Here is an 18,002-nt window from a genome sequence, read left to right as displayed (position 1 = left end):
AACCGTTGTGGCCCTTGTTCCTCTAATTTTCGAAAGAGAAGCTAGACAATTTAGGATGTCTTCTCGGTGGTAGTCCTCCCAGTGGATGGATTGCTATGTCTTAGGGGTCCAATAAATGGTTCAAGGATGGTAGATGAATGGACTTCTACATGCCTATATTGATAAGGTACATTTTCTTGCAGTCCAACATACTTTGTTCCAGGGCTCAAAGAACCTCAAACCTCAACTAAGAGAAAAAGTGTACCAGAAAATGATATGAGAATGTTTCAGCTGTTGCGTAAGCGCAGAACTGTTGTTCTCTAGAACTGATTATAACCTAAGTATTCTCAGTTTATGAAGACATGAAAGGATTACTAAATATTTGGAAGATGGTAGTAGGGATTATTGACAGGAAACTAATGGGGGCAAGGTGACAGTAGGGAGGCTAAGGGAGAAGACTGGTGTTTTTCTGTCCCACCTGATATTGGTTTATTCTGGCGTGCCAGTGGGATGTCATGCTGTAGATGCATTTCTGTTTCATAGTTCCAACCTATCAGTTGACCTGGTTATTCTGTGAATGCACCAAGTGTGGGGTGTCTGTTATGTGCTATGTTCATAAGTACACGGTCAACTTCCTCGTGTGTACGCTTCAACACGTGAACATGCTGCATCACAAAAACAAATGTTTTTAACTATGAAACACGTACGTTCAAGTCCTTGCCGTTGAATGTTCTCGTGTCAGAAAGGCGAAGGTGTTTGAGCCAAATTTAATGATTCACGGTTTTGTGGTGATTTTGAAGATCGAATGATTAAATGCCTCAGACATCTGGAAGTTTAGAGTATTGTTAGTGTCGAGCCTGCTGTTTAGCCTCCGCCCTCCTTTGCCCTTGGCAACTGGAGGAGACACTGTCAGAGAGCGAGTTAGAATCACATCTTTATTTGAGAAGTACATAATTGGGAATATTCAGATTCACATCACAGCTGGCCTCCGAGTGCAGTGCAAGGCTTAAAATCAGAGTCTGAAATGGCTAAAGCATTTAATGAAGAGAATGTGTGCTGTGAGGGTTAAAGTGGTTGGAACATTTAAAGGAACTGGATAAGGGCCCCACTTAGAATCAAAAGCAGCTCTGGCAAAATAGCAAAATGTTCAGTAATCTGTCCCTACCTCTCCCTCGCTCCCTCCCCGTCTGCCTCTGTCATGAATAAGCCCCCAGCTGTGCCTCCTGCAATTAACCCCTGCGACCTGGAGAAGGTGATAGAACCACAGACGGCAGCTGTAGGCCTTCGCCAACGAGCATTTAATGGCTCCAACCCTGTGCATTTGAAATGTCCGATCGGACAAATGGCCAACCCGGCCCTGAGCTAGAAGCATTTACGTTTGGACTACTGTCTAGTGAAATTTCACTGCATTTTTATAGAACTGTTTCTTCCCTTTCATTCCTCAACTAGGGTCCTCCATGCACCTTATCAAAGATTACCAGGCGAACTGTAGGCTGATGAGAATATTTATGGAATAAAAAAACTTGTAATTCCAGTCTTTTTTTGTTCAGAAAGTCCTTTTCCCCGCAAACACAGTGGTGTTTTATTACATTATCATTGCCTTAGAAAGTCCTGGGTTTAATAAAGAGCATTCTGAAAATGCCCTGCCCTAAACTTCAGATGAAGTGCGTTGGCTCTCTACCAGAGTACTCTCCTAAATTTTTTATTTTTTTTTTAACCAGGCAAGACTTAAAACATGTAAGTTGGAGCCCTTGTAAACGGATACGTTTAGGAACTTTATTTATCTAAAATAATAACCTCTTGTAGCGAACTGACTTCCACAACCGCAATAAGCAGCACTGATACCCAGATTGCAAGCATTGCCAGATACTGGTGAGAGTTATAAGCTTTGCTGGTTGGACTGTCTCACTATATATTACATGGAACTGGTGAACAGAACCCAGACTTGTTAAAGGAAAGTTGGGCACAATTGCTTATAAGTCTCATTCGAAAGTTTGATTAGTAAAGTTTTCAAATGTAATATTTTGTTCCCCAGATAAAATTTTTTCCCACCCACTGAAAATGTTATTTGTTGAGATATATACACACACATATCTATTATTTTTCCTCTCTTTTTCTCCACTCGCTATAGGCTGTGGTGTAGATGCAGGCAGAGCAATAGGCAAGCTAGGTCCAACTGGTTGGCAGTCTTTATGCACCTTTCGTCTACCATTACTTTTATTTATTTATTAACAAATAAATGTTTCTAACATGTAGTGTTGGTTGTTGCAGCATGCATGGAGATCGTCAGATAAATGAGCCCGAAAGGCTTTACCCCTCTATATTGGTTCACCTACTAAAACGTCTGGAATGCAGACACAGTGTGAGAGCAAGGAGAGACCGGGAGCCCGAGGAGGGATGCATTGGTGCAGAAGCAGGCAGGGAAGTGGGATACCTAGTCAGCTTTACAAAATCTAGCACCAACTAGGCCCTACTTTAGGATCGTCACACTAAATTAAGCTTTACACCACAAAAGCCAATCCTATTGACTTTGTTAGTGTTGTGTTTATGGAGGTTGGTTTGATAATTCAGGTACTCCAAAAAACGTAATGAATCCTTCAAGAAAAGATGTCCTAATTAAAAGTCACACAGATTTGAAAATAAGAAGCATCTCTTTTATTTCGATAAAAAGTAACACATTTTCATGTAGGATGGAGCACTGTTCTAAAGAAAGGAGCTTTACAAGCTAGAGATCATTTACAAAAAAGGTGTTATTACTAGGATATAAGGGTGGAATAGGATGTTTGGTGTTCATCAGGTTTTGTAGAACAACCTCCTCTGTTTATGTCCAAAATCTGTGCATAGTGTGGATTGGCTGCTTGTGTAGGAGTGGGTGCTGAATCTGGCCACAGGCTAAGTCCTGCATCATATTTGCCCTATGTATGGCTAAAAATCAGTGCTTAATTTGTGAAAGAGTGCAGGTGTCCAAAGCTCTTTTCGGAAGGTGCCGACCGGTGCAATTAAATATTGGTGCCTCTAATACCAAGACCGGTAGTGTTTAATCCACCACCCTACACTCCCCGCCCCTTTTTCTCGCACCTTTAGGTTCCCGCTTTGTGCCTTTGACGTTTTTGCCAGCATTTTCTTACTCCCTTTTAATGAACTGTGTGTTTTTCCATATCTTGCACTCAGTAAATACCTGATATGGAAAAATAAGTGCTGCCCCCCAGCAGCCACTGACTCAAATCAAGCACTGCTAAAAATGTGTGCATTGGAGGTTTGATGCTTGCAGAGGGAGTCAAAGTCTCAAGGTGGATTGGATGCATGTCAGAAAGAATCTCATCAATAATGTAATTTAACATGTCATGAGCAATGTAATATGTGAGGTCATAAGCAGTGCATTGGAAGGTGCAAGTTAATCTTAGTTCACTAAGCTGTAACTGGTGTTTCATTCCAACACCTAACTATAACGTCACTTTAACTATTGTTTCTTTCTGTGAATTCTTTTTTTGTACATAAGTTAAGGTCTTAGCACCTAACCTAACTTATGTTTTTTGTCAAAGTATATATGTAAATATATATATGTTTGTGTATGTATTTATATATAGTTAGATATACACATATAGATATCCATATATATATATATATTTATTTATTGGTCTACCAAAGTGTTACTATTTCAACATTAGGGTGCTGTTAAGCTAGGCAAATAGATTTGGAAAAGGGCTCCTTTACTTATTCTGACATCTCTATATTTTAAAACATATACCTCCCCTCAGATATTTAACTCACTGCTTTCATACCTGCATTAACTTGTGAATGCACTTTCACTTCAGCCTGCTCCTCAGGAAAGGCTTTAAATTCAAAAGATCCTATTCCAACAAAATTGTTCGCAGGTGTGCCACACTTTTGTGTTGAATCCACATTTTCAGTCCTCTAGTTGTTCATTAGAACTCTCTGATTCTACAGTTGATTACTAGGGAGTTAACTGACATGCTGCTGCTGAAATAACATACATGTTTCCCTCTGCATGTCAGAATGTTTCACTGAAATAGATGAGGAACGTATATGTGAACACCTACAAATGTGTCCTCATTTTAGCTTTTTGTAGCACTAACCATACTTTCTAAGACATCAATCCCCGCATTTTGTTCATTACTAAAGGAAATGTTTTGAGTATTACAACTCTGATTACTTCAAGATGGCATTCAGATGTGCCACAGTTCTTTTGGAAATGCAGAATGTTAGTGCTCTAGTTGTTCAATAGAACATGGTGATGGAGCTGCAGTAGAGCACTGGGGAATCAACTGGAAGGCTGCTGCTGCTTTTGGAAGTACGTGTTACTCAGAATATCAGCCTTTATTCTAATCAACAGAGGTCTATAGTAGGAATTTACAGGAAATGTACCTTCGCTGTAGTTTCTGGAGCATCTTCCATTACCTCTATGAGAAAATCATGACAGAAACAGTTTTCTCTGAAACATGGTGCATCAATTCCCAGCAGAGGCAGCAGGGTAAAATCACCTAGAACACACCAGAATTCCTGCAGTATAACATACCCAATATATGATTCATATTGTGACTAAAATCTGTTATCACTCTTTATGTGTGCTCCTTTTTATGGCCCTAAAAACCTGGCATTCACTACAAGCATTTTAATGAGGACCATGTCCCCAAGTCCTGTAATGGCTATCGCAATAGCTTGTCCATAGTGTGACCAGCCAAACAAGGGGGTGGGGGTCGCAAGGTCGGAGTGCTCACCCCACCCCTTTATATTTTTCATAATTTCCTAGAATCTTGTATTGACTGCCACAACATATTGTTTCAATTGGGACCAGCTAATCAGGATTGACTAGTCTTCTTTTAATAGGCCAATCAGAGTATATCTGGATACTAAGGGTCCAGATATACTTAACTTTTTAACACCTTTATTCCCAACCAAAGCCCCTCTTTAAAAGCAAATTTCTGAAAAATGCCTTGGTGGATTTACACTATGTTACAAAAAGCATACTTTCTGGGTAAAGGTTTAACTTTTTTATGAAAATTGGTTGAATTCCGTTTTGCCATTTTTCTGTCTCGGAGAGTAGTTTGGTGTGGAAATTAACATGGGAAATCATACTTTTGGGAGTACTCAATTGTTGTTTTGGCTGTCGTTTGATGGATCAGTGTGAAACTTTTTATGAAAGAGCCGAGATGGGTGAACCTTTTTTTCAGATTTGTCAAATGGCACCAAAGTTATTAATGAAACAAAAAATATCTTACTGATAGTCATTATAATATGTATTCTATTACGTTATGCAATATGTATTATGACATGTGGTAAAACATTCAATATATTATATAGTGTATAATATATGTAAAATAATATGATATAAGATTATTAATCTACCCATGATAATTTATTCTAAATATATTTATATAGAGTGTAGGGGTGTGTGTGTATATATATATATATGTTATTTATATCAATATGTTTGCAAAAAAAAAGGCATGAAAGTGGCCGATCAAAATATTAAATTAAAAAATATATAAAAATAAATTCAGAGATTGGTGCACTCACCCTGGCACTGTAATGGACTATTTTCTAGATGGGTGTGCACATTCTCAAGAGCAAAATACCGACACTGAAAGTGAAGAGACCCAGTGGTTCAAGTCATCTGACCTATTACCCCATGATGTAGAGGGCAAACACAAAATGTAAATGACACTTGAACAGACCACTGGGTAAAGAGGGATGACTAAAAGGCCCTCTTTGTATAGATATATGCATGTTTTCATTATGATATGCATGGCAAGCACGAGGCAAAAAAAAGGGTAAAACTCTCTAGGACGGACCTTAAAATGACTAATTTTGATTTAGACTGATTTGTTGGTTCATGTTTGCTTTGTTTCTTTCAGTATGCCAGTGTTGAGAAAGATGGAGAGAGTTACATGACACCATCGGACTTCGTGCAGAAATACCTTGGACTGCATACAGATCAGCATTTTAATCCAAAGACTGTGCAGCTGCTGGCAGGAGTAGCAGACACAACAAAAGATGGGTGAGAAATTGAAAATGATCTACATCGATGTAATGGCTGCCAATTAATTATGATCGCCTGATTTGGAAATCGGTTTGCAGTTTTTGTGGTGGGTCATGGGGATCTGTTCTGCACTTTCGCATTTGTGGTTAGCAGTATGTATAGAAAATAATTAATCTGAACACATTTTATTAACTTGATATAACAGTATCCTGGTCAACGTACCAATTATTGTTATACTCAACAAGCCTGTGAGTTCCAGATGACGTGGTGCAAAGGAAGCCTGTTTCTGAAAAGTGGATACAATTTTATTGGCACTTGAATCTTTTCCAAAGATCTGTTTTCAATTCCGGTGTGTTTCACTTTGGTAACTAATCTTCTTGACTTTTCCTGTCTCTTTGTACTGTTATGCTTCTAGAATCCTTTTCCCGTTGGGCTTTTGTCTTTCTCCACATTTTGCTGATTTGTCTTGAAAGTGTCGTTGTTTTTGTTCTTCATACCTGATGCAAATTACATCTGATTAATGTAGGTAATTACAGTAGTAAGGAATCTCCCTTATTTTCCCTAGACGTCATAGCACAGGAATCTATAGCCTAAATATTAATGATATATAGCAAGAGCCTGGAAAGGTTCTCCTCTCTATGGCAACTTTAATTAGCCATCCAAATGTCCTTCTCTCAATCAACATTGCAACCAGATTTGGCCCAAAGCAATTGCTAATTTGTCTTCAGCAACTTCCTTCCCACTAAAACGCTCAATACTTGAGGCAGGTTTGCTGACAAGCTAATTTTTGCCATAATCCAACTTTTACAGAATTATAGCATCAGGGAATTTAAACATAACTTGGGGTTACGTTTTTCTTAAACATTTATTATTCACCCCTATTCTTTTCATTTGTCACAGCGAATTTCCTTATCCAATAGGTTAGGGCAAAGAATCCTACTTCCCAACTTTCCATTAATGCAAAAGGTGATGTCCTTACCGGTTGTGAAATTCAGCATCCTTGCACATGGCATTTGCATAGCCAGCAGTTCCCGTTCCCCAGCCAAATCCCTCCCCATGACCAAACTTTTTAATCATTCTGAAGCCTATCTACCAGTTTACCAGGTGATAGTATAATAAAGTCAGGTTGTTAAACAGCAAATTAACCTATTGAAACATACAAAGAACACCCTAGGTATTCAGGTTTACGTTAGCAACATATTACCTATTGTTAGAAAATGGGTCTTTGGTTGGCAGTCAGGTTCTCCCCTGTCCAAGCAAGGACCCTCACTCTAGTCAGGGTAAAAGAGAGTCACCCTCAGCTAACCCCTGCTTACCCCCTTGGTAGCATGGCACGAGCGCTAGGCTTAACTTCAGAGTGCTAGGTGTAAAGTATTTGTACCAACACACACAGTAACTTAATGAAAACACTACAAAATGACACAACACAGGTTTAGAAAAAATAGAAAATATTTATCTAAACAAAACAAGACAGAAACGACAAAAATCCACAATACACAAGTCAAGTTATCAATTACAAAGCAAAAAGAGTCTTTATGTAGTTTTAAACACACACTAACACTGTTAGCGTGAAAATGTTCCTTGTGTGCATCAAAAATAATCCCGCACAGGCGAGTGTGCATCAAAAAGGGCTTGCGGTGTGTTGATTTCACTCACGAGCGAGACCTTCCGTTGTTTCTCCTTTCGTCGGGTTGGGGCTCATCATTTCTTCTCTCCGCAGGAGAGCGATGTGTCGATCTGGTCCGGACTCTCAGGTACAAGCAGGCCTTGCATTGTTTTTACACGCCCAGCGGTGTTTGCGTCGGAAATCCAGCTGCACGATGATCCGAAAACCACACAGCGTGGCTTGCGATCTCCCAGCCTCTGTCAGCGATGCTGCACGTTGTTTTTCCAGCTCCGTGAGCCGATTTTTCGGTTGCGTTGCAGGCGAGCATCGATTTTCAGCCGCAAAGCAGACGACACGTAGATTTTTCAGTCGCAGATCGGAGTTGCGTCAATCATTTTCTGTGCGTGGATTTCTTCCACTAAGGCTGCCAGCTTCTCCTTTCAGGGTCCCAGGAACTGGATGGGCACCACAGGGCAGAGTAGGAGTCTCTCCAGAGACTCCTGGTGCTGGCAGAGAGAAGTCTTTGCTGTCCCTGAGACTTCAAACAACAGGAGGCCAGCTCTAAATCAAGCCCTTGGAGATCTTCACAAGATAGAAAGCACACAAAGTCCAGTCTTTGCCCTCTTTCTCTGGCAGAAGCAGCAACTGCAGGATAGCTCCACAAAGCACAATCACAGGCAGGGCAGCTCTTCTTCCTCAGCTCTTTTCCAGGCAGGGGTTCCTCTTGGTTTCCAGAAGTGTTCTAAAGTCTGGGGTTTTGGGTGCCCTTCTTATACCCAATTTCTCCTTTGAAGTAGGCCTACTTCAAAGCAAAGTCTCTCTTGAATGTGAAATCCTGCCTTGCCCAGGCCAGGCCCCAGAGACTCACCAGAGGGTTGGAGACTGCATTGTGTGAGGGTAGGCACAGCCCTTTCAGGTGTGAGTGACCACTCATCCCCTCCCTCCTAGCACAGATGGCTCATCAGGAAATGCAGACTACACCCCAACTCCCTTTGTGGCACTGTCTAGTGTGAGATGCAACCAGCCCAACTGTCAACTGACCCAGACAGGGAATCCACAAACAGGTAGAGTCACAGAAATGGTATAAGCAAGAAAATGCTCACTTTCTAAAAGTGGCATTTTCAAACACACAATCTTAAAATCAACTTTACTAAAAGATCCAAACCAAACTCCACATGCCCATCTGCTCCCAAAGTGAGTTTACGCTTTAATCTGATTCAAAGGTAGCCCCCATGTTAACCTATGAGAGGGACACGCCTTGCAACAGTGAAAAACGAATTTAGCAATATTTCACTGTCAGGACATATAAAACACATTACTATATGTCCTGCCTTAGCCATACACTGCAGCCTGTCCTTGGGGCTACCTAGGGCCTACCTAAGGGGTGCCTTACATATAAGAAAAGGGAAGGTTTAGGCCTGGCAAGTGGGTACACTTGGGTACTAAGTTAAAACTGCACACACAGACACTGGAGTGGCAGGTCTGAGACATGATTAAAGAGCTACTTATGTGGGTGGCTCAACCAGTGCTGCAGGCCCACTAGTAGCATTTGATTTACAGGCCCTGGGCACCTCTAGTGCACTGTACTAGGGACTTATTAATAAATCAAATATGCCAACCATGGATAAGCCAATTGCATACACATTTTGTAAAGGAGCACTTGCACTTTAGCACTGGTTAGCAGTGGTAAAGTGCCCAGAGTAACATAAACAGCAAAATCAGAGTCCAGCACACATCAACAACCTGGGAAACAGAGGTAAAAAGTTAAGGGAGACCACGCCAAGGATGAAAAGTCTAACACCTATGATAAATGTATTTCAGAAATTTGATAACCAACTCTTAAACAATTCAGACACTGGAACCTCTGCCCCTCTGCCTAACAGTTCATGAGAACCACTGCAAAGCTGGGGAAAAACTAATCACGTGTATGGCCTCAGAATATGTCAAAAGCGATATTATGTCAGGGTGCATCCATACATCTACGGGGCATATCAGAATTTTCAAGATTTACTTGGAGAGATCGCATTTCTGACACAAAACGCCACACTGATGACGAAAACTAAGGATTATTCCACTTCTTCATGAGTTTCTTATCAATATATCCATTATGAGTTATTTGCATAAGCTACTAAACCAGATACTACAAATAACATAAGTCCCATTTCTACGGAGCTCAGATGTTCATTAACTATGATCTATGCATTTGAGTCCTCTGACTGAAAATATACTATACCCGAGTGTTAAAAATGTACCATTTACATTTATCCTCAATTTCACTGTTTTTGAGCACCAGACTTGATAAAGAATAAGCAACTATGTGGTAGGTGATGGATTAGCCAAAAGCTTTAAAAATAAAAATCTTTAAAATTACATGCATAGATATATTAAATCATAAAGTGGCTGTCAGTCAGCCCTCTTCTTACAATAGTCTACCATCCACCTTTTTCTTCACTCCAAAACAGCAAACAACACGGGGTTATGGGTGAGCCCATTTAATTCCTTGATTGTACGGTGGGACTGAGTGTTTTGCGTGGGCACATGTGCACTGCTGCTGAAAAAAACATAATCCGTTTCAGTAACAGGGCTGATGGGCCAGTGTCTCTTTTCTAGGCAGTGCTTCACTTGTTTGACTGCAGTCGCGGTCTTTCTCGTCAGTAGGTTGGTGGGCTGACTCTTGTTCCTGCTACTTCTCTGCTCCACCCTCCTTCCTAGTGTAGCTTACTGACTTCTGCTCAGGAGTGTAGCTTCCGGGGTGGTGGTGGTGGTGGGGGGTGTGGGGGCAGTATTACACCCAGTGCTTAATTTGTGCTTGTTGTTTCCGGTGCTGAGCACCGTCAGATATTTTTGAGGGCCGGGGCTTATTCTTCGGCCTCAAGCATTAACTACAAGCAAAAGACACATATGAGAAAGACAGATGAAAGGAAAAACGAAAAAGCGTGACAAACGGAGAAAGTAGAAAATTGCAAGAGTGAGCAGAAGTGGCAGGAAGTGGCTTTAAATGGATTGAAGAGGCCCGAGATGGCTTCAGGATTACGCTGCCTGAGTATTCCGTGTTCACACATTTAATTGCAGCAGCCGCGTGTTTAAGAGGAAGGCTTTTGGCACCGGCACCTTTTTATTTACAAATTAAGCACTGGTTACATCCCCCTAATTAATGTATTTTGTGATAAATAGTTTGGTACTGATGCTTTTAGTGGGGTAAAGTGAGGTGTCTGTAGGGTTTTATCAGGAATTTTTACACAGCCAGACTTAAGCACATACACACTCTCTGTTTGGAAAGCCTTCAAAAATGTTATTTTTCACTATATATTGCACTTTCTCTCACTTAGTACCCCTACCAGTACACATTCCTCTCCCTTTCCACAGTCCCTTAAGCCCCTCTGGTGCGTTCTGCTTATTGTATAATGTATTTTAACATAATGTGCCAGCGTGATTGTCGGGAAATCTGAAGCTAACACCCCCCCAAATCATACTGACCAAGCTACGCCCCTGCTTCTGCTCCACCCTGCCTTGTAACTGGTATGCTTATTTCACATAAAGACAAATTAAGTTTTAATATGACTGTTCTCTAAAAATGGAAACTGTCCTGCAGCACTTTTCTTTTTGTGATATCCGTAAAATGATAGTGTTTTGTCTTTGTAGTTGGTTAATAATTTGTAGAGCTCAATATGAATCTGTCCCCTTTTAGGATAGCAGCCATCTTCAGTTTCTACGGCAAAGGTTTTCAGTTTTTGCTCTTTCTGTATTTCATTAGTTGCTGTTTTCAGACTGTGCTGGTAGCTACTGTAATATCCGTGCCATGCTGCCCAGAAGGCATTTTACATAGAACAATAAAGTAATAGCACACATTGCAATAAAAAAAAATCATTTTCTGCTATACTTTCTTTACTGGGTGTTTGTAAAATGGTAGCACGTTTTATCTTCTTATTTTGATAAGAATGTGTACCACTCACTATTAACCCCTTAGCTGCTGGGCCTTTTCCCCCCCAGTGCTGAGCCCTTTTTTGGCTATTTGGGGTAGTTCGCGCTTAGGGCTTCATAACTTTTTGTCCACATAAGCTAACCACGCCAAATTTGCGTCCTTTTTTTCCAACATCCTAGGGATTCTAATGATACCCAGAGTTTGTGGTTTACCCTGGAGGAGACCAAGAAAATAGCCAAAATACAGTGAAAATTTAGTTTTTTCCAAAAAAATGGGAAAAAAGGGCCGCCGAAGAAGGCTTGTGGTTTTTTCCCTGAAAATGCCATCAACAAAGGGTTTCTGGTGCTGAAATCACTATCTTCCCACCTTTCAGGAACGGGCAGACTTGAATCAGAAAACCACATTTTCCAACACAAATTTGGCATTTTACTGGGACATACCCCATTTTTACTATTTTTGGTGCTTTCAACCTCCTTCCAGTTAGTGACAGGAATGGGTGTGAAACCAATGCTGAATCCCGGAAAGCTAAACATTTCTGAAAACTAGACAAAATTCTGAATTCAGCAAGGGGTCATTTGTGTAGATCCTACAAGGTTTTCCTACAGAAAATAACAGCTGAAATAAAAAAATATTGAAATTGAGCTGAAAACAACAGCCATTTTTCTTTGTTTTACTCTGTAACTTTTTCCTGCGATGTCAGATTTCTGAAAGCAATATACCGTTTTGTCTGCTGGACTCTTCTGGTTGCGGGGATATAAAGGGCTTATAGGTTCATCAAGGTACCCAGAGCCAATAAATGAGGTGCACCCTGCAGTTGGTTTTCATTCTATACTGGGTATACAGCAATTCATTTGCTGAAATATGAGTGAAAAAGAGGTATCAAGAAAACCTTTGCATTTCCTAAATGGGATCAAGATAAGGTTTTGAGGAGCAGTGGTTATTTGCACATCTTTGAATTCCGAGGTGCCCATACTAGCATGTGAATTGCAGGGCATTTCTCAAATAGACGTCTTTTTTACACACTCTCTTATATTTGGAAGGAAAAAATGTAGAGAAAGATAAGGGGCAATAACACTTGTTTTGCTATTCTATGTTCCCCCAAGTCTCCCGATAAAAATGATACCTCACTTGTGTGGGTAGGCCTAGCGCCCGCGACAGGAAATGCCCCAAAACACAACGTGGACACATCCCATTTTTTCACAAAATACAGAGCTGTTTTTTTGCAAAGTGCCTACCTGTAGATTATGGCCTCTAGCTCAGCCGGCACATAGGGAAACCTACCAAACCTGTACATTTTTGAAAACTAGAGACCTAGGGGAATCCAAGATGGGGTGACTCGCGGGGCTCTGACCAGGTTCTGTTACCCAGAATCCTTTGCAAACCTCAAAAAGTGGCTAAAAAAACAAGTTTTCCTCACATTTCGGTGACAGAAAGTTCTGGAATCTGAGAGGAGCCTCAAATTTCCTTCCACCCAGCGTCCCCCCAAGTCTCCCGATAAAAATGATACCTCACTTGTGTGGGTAGGCCTAGCGCCCGCGACAGGAAATGCCCCAAAACACAACGTGGACACATCACAGAAAACAGAGCTGTTTTTTGCAAAGTGCCTACCTGTAGATTTTGGCCTCTAGCTCAGCCGGCACCTAGGGAAACCTACCAAACCTGTACATTTTTGAAAACTAGAGACCTAGGGGAATCCAAGATGGGTTGACTCGCGGGGCTCTGACCAGGTTCTGTTACCCAGAATCCTTTGCAAACCTCAAAAAATGGCTAAAAAAACAAGTTTTCCTCACATTTCGGTGACAGAAAGTTCTGGAATCTGAGAGGAGCCTCAAATTTCCTTCCACCCAGCGTCCTCCCAAGTCTCCCGATAAAAATGATACCTCACTTGTGACTCTCCCCTTTCTTACGAGGCCTTCTCAAACTGTTTCTGGCCCCCGATCTCAGCACAGCTGTGCTGCGATCGGGGGCCAGGAAACACTTTCAGGAAGGCCTCGTAAGAAAGGGGAGACACTCCCCTTTCTTACGAGGCCTTCCCGAACGTGAGAAAGGCCGTTTTCCCCATCAAAGCAGGAAGCGGCCGCAAGGCTGCTTCCTGCTTTGATGGGGAAATCACCTTTGCAACGTCAGCGCGCCGCGAGGCGCGCTGACGTCACAAAGGGGCGGGTGGGGGCGCGGGGGGAGACACGGAAGCTTCCGTGTCTCCCAGGGGTGGTTTAAAAAAATAAATAAATCCTGCGACGCACCAGAGGATTTATTGATACCCTTCCTGGTGTCGGCCACTGGTCGTGACCCGCACCAGGGAGGGTGTGTGGGCGTCGGCCAGTGGCCGACGCCCGCACCTAAGCGGTTAACCCCTTCGCTGCCAGGCCTTTTCCCCTCCTGTGTCGAGCCTTTTTTTGGCTATTTGGGGCAGTTCGCGCTTAGGCCCTCATAACCTTTTGTTCACATAAGCTACCCACGCCAAATTTGCGTCCTTTTTTTCCAACATCCTAGGGATTCTAGAGGTACCCAGACTTTGTGGATTCCCCTGAAGGAGGCCAGGAAATTAGCCAAAATACAGTGCAAATTTTGTCTTAAAAAAATAAAGGGGAAAAAAGGGCTGCAGAAGGCGGCTCGTGTTTTTTTCCCTGGAAATGCCATCAACAAAGGGTTTGCGGTGGTAAGATCACCATCTTCCCAGCTTTCAGGAACAGGCAGACTTGAATTAGAAAACCCCATTTTTCAATACAAGTTTGACATTTTACTGGGACATACCCCATTTTTACTATTTTTTTGTGCTTTCAGCCTCCTTCCAGTTAGTGACCACAATGGGTGAGAAACCAATGCTGGATCCCAGAAAGCTAAACATTTCTGAAAAGTAGACAGAAATCTGAATTCAGCAAGGGGTCATTTGTGTAGATCCTACAAGTGTTTCCTACAGAAAATACCAGCTGAAATAAAAAAATATTGAAATTGAGGTGAAAACAACAGCCATTTTTCTCCACGTTTTACACTGTAACTTTTTCCTGCGATGTCAGATTTTTCAAAGCAATATACTGTTACGTCAGCTGGACTCTTCTGGTTGCGGGGATATATAGGGCTTGTAGGTTCATCAAGAACCCTAGGTACCCAGAGGCAAAAAATGAGCTGCACCTTGCAGTGGGTTTTTATTCTATACCGGGTATACAGCAATTCATTTGCTGAAATATAAAAAGTGAAAAATAGATATCAAGAAAACCTTTGTATTTCCAAAATGGCCACAAGATAAGGTGTTGAGAAGCAGTGTTTATTTGCACATCTCTGAATTTCGGGGTGCCCATACTAGCATGTGAATTACAGGGCATTTCTCAAATAGACGTCTTCTTTACACACTGTCTTACATTTGGAAGGACAAAATGTAGAGAAAAACAAGGGGCAATAACACTTGTTCTGCTATTCTGTGTTCACCCACGTCTCCCGATAAAAATGGTACCTCACTTGCGTGGATAGGCCTAGCACCCGCGACAGGAAATGCCCCAAAACACAACGTGTACACACACATTTTCACAAAGAAAACAGAGCTGTTTTTTGCAAAGTGCCTAGCTGTGGATTTTTACCTCTAGCTCAGCTGGCACCTAGGGAAACCTAGCAAACCTGCGCAGTTTTGAAAACTAGACACCTAGGGGAATGCAAGATGGGGTGACTTGTGGGGCTCTGACCATGTTCTGTTACCCAGAATCCTTTGCAAACCTCAAAATGTGGCCAAAAAAACACTTTTTCCTCTCATTTCGGTGACAGAAAGTTCTGAAATCTGAGAGGAGCCACAAATTTCCTTCCACCCAGCGTTCCCCCAAGTCTCCCAATAAAATTGGTACCTCACTTGTGGGGGTAGGCCTAGCGCCAGCGACAGGAAAGGCCCCAAAACACAACGTGGACACATCACATTTTTCCACAGAAAACAGAGGTGTTTTTTACAAACTGCCTACCTGTGGATTTTGGCCTCTAGCTCAGCCGGCACCTGGGGAAACCTAGCAAACCAGTGCATTTTTTAAAACTAGACGCCTAGGGGAATCCAAGATGGGGTGACCTGTGGGGCTCTGACCAGGTTCTGTTACCCAGAATCCTTTGCAAACCTCAACATTTGGCCCAAAAAACACTTTTTCCTCTCATTTCGGTGACAGAAAGTTCTGGAATCTGAGAGGAGCCACAAATTTCCTTCCACCCAGCGTTCCCCCAAGTCTCCCGATAAAAATGGTACCTCACTTGTGGGGGTGGGCCAGGTGCCTGCAACAGAAAAAGGCCAAAAACCTGTAGAGAATGAGGGGATAGCACAGCGAGTTGATAAGCACATATTTTTATTTTATACATCTTTTAGGCTGACTCTGCTTTGGGGACCCATGCAAGTGAGGTATCATTTTACTTGGGGGACTGAGGGGAATGCTAGGTGGTAGGAAATTTGTGCTGCGGTGGTGATCCTGCAAAGAAAAGTGAGGAAAATATGATTTTATATGCAAATTTTGAGGTTTGCCGAGGAGTCTGGGTAAGGAAATGTTGGGGAATCCAGGCAAGCCACACCTCCTTGGACTCCTTGGGGTGTCTATTTTTAAAACATGTCTGGGTTTGGTAGGTTTCCCTAGATGAAGGCCGCACCCCGGGACCAAAACCATAGGTGCCACCCCCCCCCCCCAAACACAGGTGGTTTTGCAATAGATCATTTTGGTGTGTCCACATACTTATGTGATGTTCCAAACACTAAAATTGTGAAAAGAAACGCACTTAGATTATGTTAAAAAAAAAAAACTCACCCACCAACTAAGTTGGTGGCATGCTTCATCATTGGGGTCCCACCCGAGGCACCTAGCGTGTCACAGGTGTGCTGCGACGCCTGATTACAGCGGAGCAGGTTTTGTCATTTTTACCACACATACTGGTTGGATTTGGCACGAGGGTGAGTGGTGGTTCAGTGGATCAAATTTTATTAACAAGAGATTTCACAAAAATGAAATGCACTGTTAATAACTGAAAGGCCCAAAAACTGAACCAATGACTCACAGCTCGTGAGCTGTAAAGCCACGGCAAGGCACCAACCGCTTTACAGTCCATTCACACACCTTTCATACATGACATGCACAAGACCATTCACGCCGCCAGCCACGGGCCCAGCACATTACAACACTCACATCGACAGACAGCGCCACTCAAGGGCCTATCACTTACATACGCCCACATGCCTGATACAGCAATCACACCAGCTGATGGGAGTGTGTGGACTGGTGTTTGGCTGGGAGTGTTTTGCAGTAGCCAACAGCAAGTCAATATGTACACTGTCAGCCAAGCGCCACTCCGCACACAATGGCATCACTTTTTTTTTTTAAAACAAAGAAACCACCAACTAATTAGAAATAATTACAAAACTACAAAAAAAGCTCTAAGTACATGACAGAAATGCCAACCATAAAACTGAACACATGAAAATACAAAACAGGCAGTTTACACTTATGGTTGTTCCCAGTAATTCTTCTGGGGACAATGGGCCTAAAAAATAAAATAGGCCCATCTGCCCTCAAGGGGGGCAGAAATGGCCAACAGTTCAATGCCCCCCTTGCCCAAGGGGACACCCCCCCACATAAATAAACATATAAAAAAAATTCCCTGGCGTTCTAGTGGTTTCTGCCCCCCTTGGGGGCAGATCAGCCTAAAAATAATAGGTCGATCTGTCCCCAAGGGGGGCAGAAATGGCCTTGGTACACGTGCCCCCAAAGTGGGTGACCCTTGCCCAAGGGGCTGCCCCCCCTCCACTAACACACACACACACACACTATCCCTGGTGTCTAAGTGGCTTCTGCCCCCTTTGGGGGCAGATGGACCTAAAAACAATAGGAACATCTGCCCCCAAGGGGGGCAGAAATGGCTAACAGTTCAGTGCCCCCCTTGGGGGGGCGCCCCTTGCCCAAGGGGACGCCCCCCACATAAATAAACATATTTAAAAACATCCCTGGCGTTCTAGTGGTTTCTTCCCCCCTTGGGGGCAGATCAGCCTGAAAATAATAGGCCGATCTGCCCCTAAGGGGGGCAGAAATGGCCAACAGTTCAATGCCCCTCTTGGGGTGGGGGGGTGGGGGGGGGCGCCACCGACATAAATAAACATTTTTACTAAAATCCCTGGTGTTCTAGTGGTTTCTGCCCCCGTTGGGGGCAGGTCAGCCTAAAAATGATAGGCTGATCTGCCCCCAAGATGGGCAGAAATGGCCACATGTTGTTACTCTATAGACAATCGATCTACAGCATATTCGCTGCTCCCGGTTCTTCCTTAACCATCAGGAAAGACAATAACAGAACAAGCCGGGGCACTACTCTCCTGTCAGACAGTACTACTGGCCGGCTACAGCGTGTATAAACATTTATAATCTGGAGTTGCATACCCTCAATACCCCACGATATACACTCTGACGTGCCTACCCTTCCGGATCCGACCTCCGACCCATACTCCCCCCCCCCCCCCCCCCCCAGACACTTGAATAAAAACGGAAAACATG

General features: G+C 42.7%; 1 protein-coding gene across 1 annotated transcript in view; it reads left to right on the top strand.

Moving 5' to 3' along the window:
* The window catches only part of SLC25A12 (solute carrier family 25 member 12), a 451,247-nt gene that overhangs the window by 61,189 nt on the left and 372,056 nt on the right, over positions 1–18,002 (top strand). Inside the window, exon 3 of the mRNA XM_069225331.1 lies at positions 5,856–5,998. Coding sequence (XP_069081432.1) covers positions 5,856–5,998 — 143 coding nt within the window. The remainder of the gene's footprint in view (positions 1–5,855; positions 5,999–18,002) is intronic.

Source organism: Pleurodeles waltl, chromosome 3_1, assembly GCF_031143425.1.
Source record: "Pleurodeles waltl isolate 20211129_DDA chromosome 3_1, aPleWal1.hap1.20221129, whole genome shotgun sequence".
Classification (NCBI taxonomy): domain Eukaryota; kingdom Metazoa; phylum Chordata; class Amphibia; order Caudata; family Salamandridae; genus Pleurodeles; species Pleurodeles waltl.
Note: the sequence above shows the minus strand (reverse complement) of the source record. Positions and strands in the feature narration are given on the sequence as shown.